This window comes from Perkinsus marinus (genome assembly GCF_000006405.1).
Source record: "Perkinsus marinus ATCC 50983 genomic scaffold scf_1104296933688, whole genome shotgun sequence".
In the NCBI taxonomy this organism is placed as follows: domain Eukaryota; phylum Perkinsozoa; order Perkinsida; family Perkinsidae; genus Perkinsus; species Perkinsus marinus.
Window position 1 is genome coordinate 1 of NW_003215065.1, and position 1462 is coordinate 1462.

General features: G+C 49.7%; 1 protein-coding gene across 1 annotated transcript; it reads left to right on the forward strand.

Moving 5' to 3' along the window:
- Nucleotides 1-322: 322 nt before the first annotated feature.
- Pmar_PMAR018666 (thermitase, putative) lies at nucleotides 323-1393 on the forward strand (the record flags this gene model as incomplete). Its single annotated transcript, XM_002785155.1, has 1 exon — nucleotides 323-1393. One exon carries the CDS (start codon nucleotides 323-325, stop codon nucleotides 1391-1393), a length of 1071 nt encoding a protein of 356 aa, XP_002785201.1.
- Between the last annotated feature and the right edge of the window lie 69 nt (nucleotides 1394-1462).

The following is a 1462-nucleotide window of genomic DNA, read 5'->3' on the forward strand; positions in this document are numbered from 1 at the left end:
TTCCAATCTCGCGCATGAAGAAAGAAGCTCAGATCCATCGTCAGGGGTTCCGAACAATGAGAACTCTCTTCAATCGCCATTGGAAACTCGAGGACACGAGGCGTATCGAGGTTTTGCGCTATCTCGACTTGCTTTATAATCCCGTGGATGACGAAAGATTCTTTCGGAAAGAAGCTCAGATCCATCGTCAGGGATCCCAAACAATGTGCCGCGCGCGAAAAAAATCCACGTGCGCGAACAAATGTGCCAGTCAAAAGAGGTAGTTCACGCGTACACTTCGACACGCCGAAGCACAACGAATTGATCATCCTAGTGGCTTACAATGAAACTCCTCGTAACATCACTCTGGTTCTTCTCGTGCGAGCTTCTCTACGTTGAAGCAGAAGTGGACGAAAGTGGCTATTTCCGTGGGCTCGGTCCTGTGAACGGCGATCCTAACGACAAATTCTATTACATGCAGAAGGCTTATCTTGAGGCCATCTCTATACCGGAGGCTTGGAGTATCCTGGATCCCATTGCCAAGAGAAGGCCTGTGACCATCGCAGTTATTGACGACGGAATCGAGGCCACTCACCCTGACTTGGAGGGTACCGTCATCAAGGGCTACAACGTCATTGATAAGAATTATGATACCAGTCCTCGAGGACATCATGGAACCAGCATGGCTGGCATCATTGGTGCTATCAGAAATAACATGATCGGTTTGGCGGGCATTCTGGACAGTGTGCGCATACTGCCCATATTCGACGGTGAAGCTCCGAGTTTTCCCGCAATGGTGGATGCTTTCACCTACCTGATCAATAAGAGGAAAGATGATGTGAAAGTTATTCTCATGACGGAAGGTTCCGATTCAGAGAGTTCCCAAGCCCTTACCGACAAGATTCAGGAAGCAAATGCAGCTGGCATGCTCGTTGTCGTCACGGCAGGGAATAAGCACCGCGATTTGGACATAAATCCAGACTTCCCTTGTTCCTTCGGCCGTTCACCCGCTGATGGAGTGTTATGTGTGGCTGCAACGTATGGTCCCAACATGCAGCTTACGGATGGAAGCAATTTCGGTTCAGCTGTTGACATTGCCGCTCCAGGTAACGGAATAGTTACAACTGATCTCAAAGGGGAGTATGCCACAGGTAGGGGCACTTCGCATGCCGCCGCTATTGTAGCAGGTATAGCTGGGATGCTCTACAGCCTTGAACCTTCTCTGAAGGCTAAGCTGACCCCTGCTTACATCAAAAGTATCATCAAGGATACGGCCACCCAAGGTGTCAAGGACAGTAAAGGGGTAGAGACCCTTACCTTCGGCCGCGTGAATGCTGCGGCGGCTGTCAAGAGATACTTGGGAGAAAAAGGTTTAATTTTCGCCCTGACTCGTCTCATGATGATGGAGTCATGACACCGAGTCATTGCCACTTTGTTCGTGAACTCTCGTCTAGCTCGATGGTCTCTCTTTTGCTGGATAGAT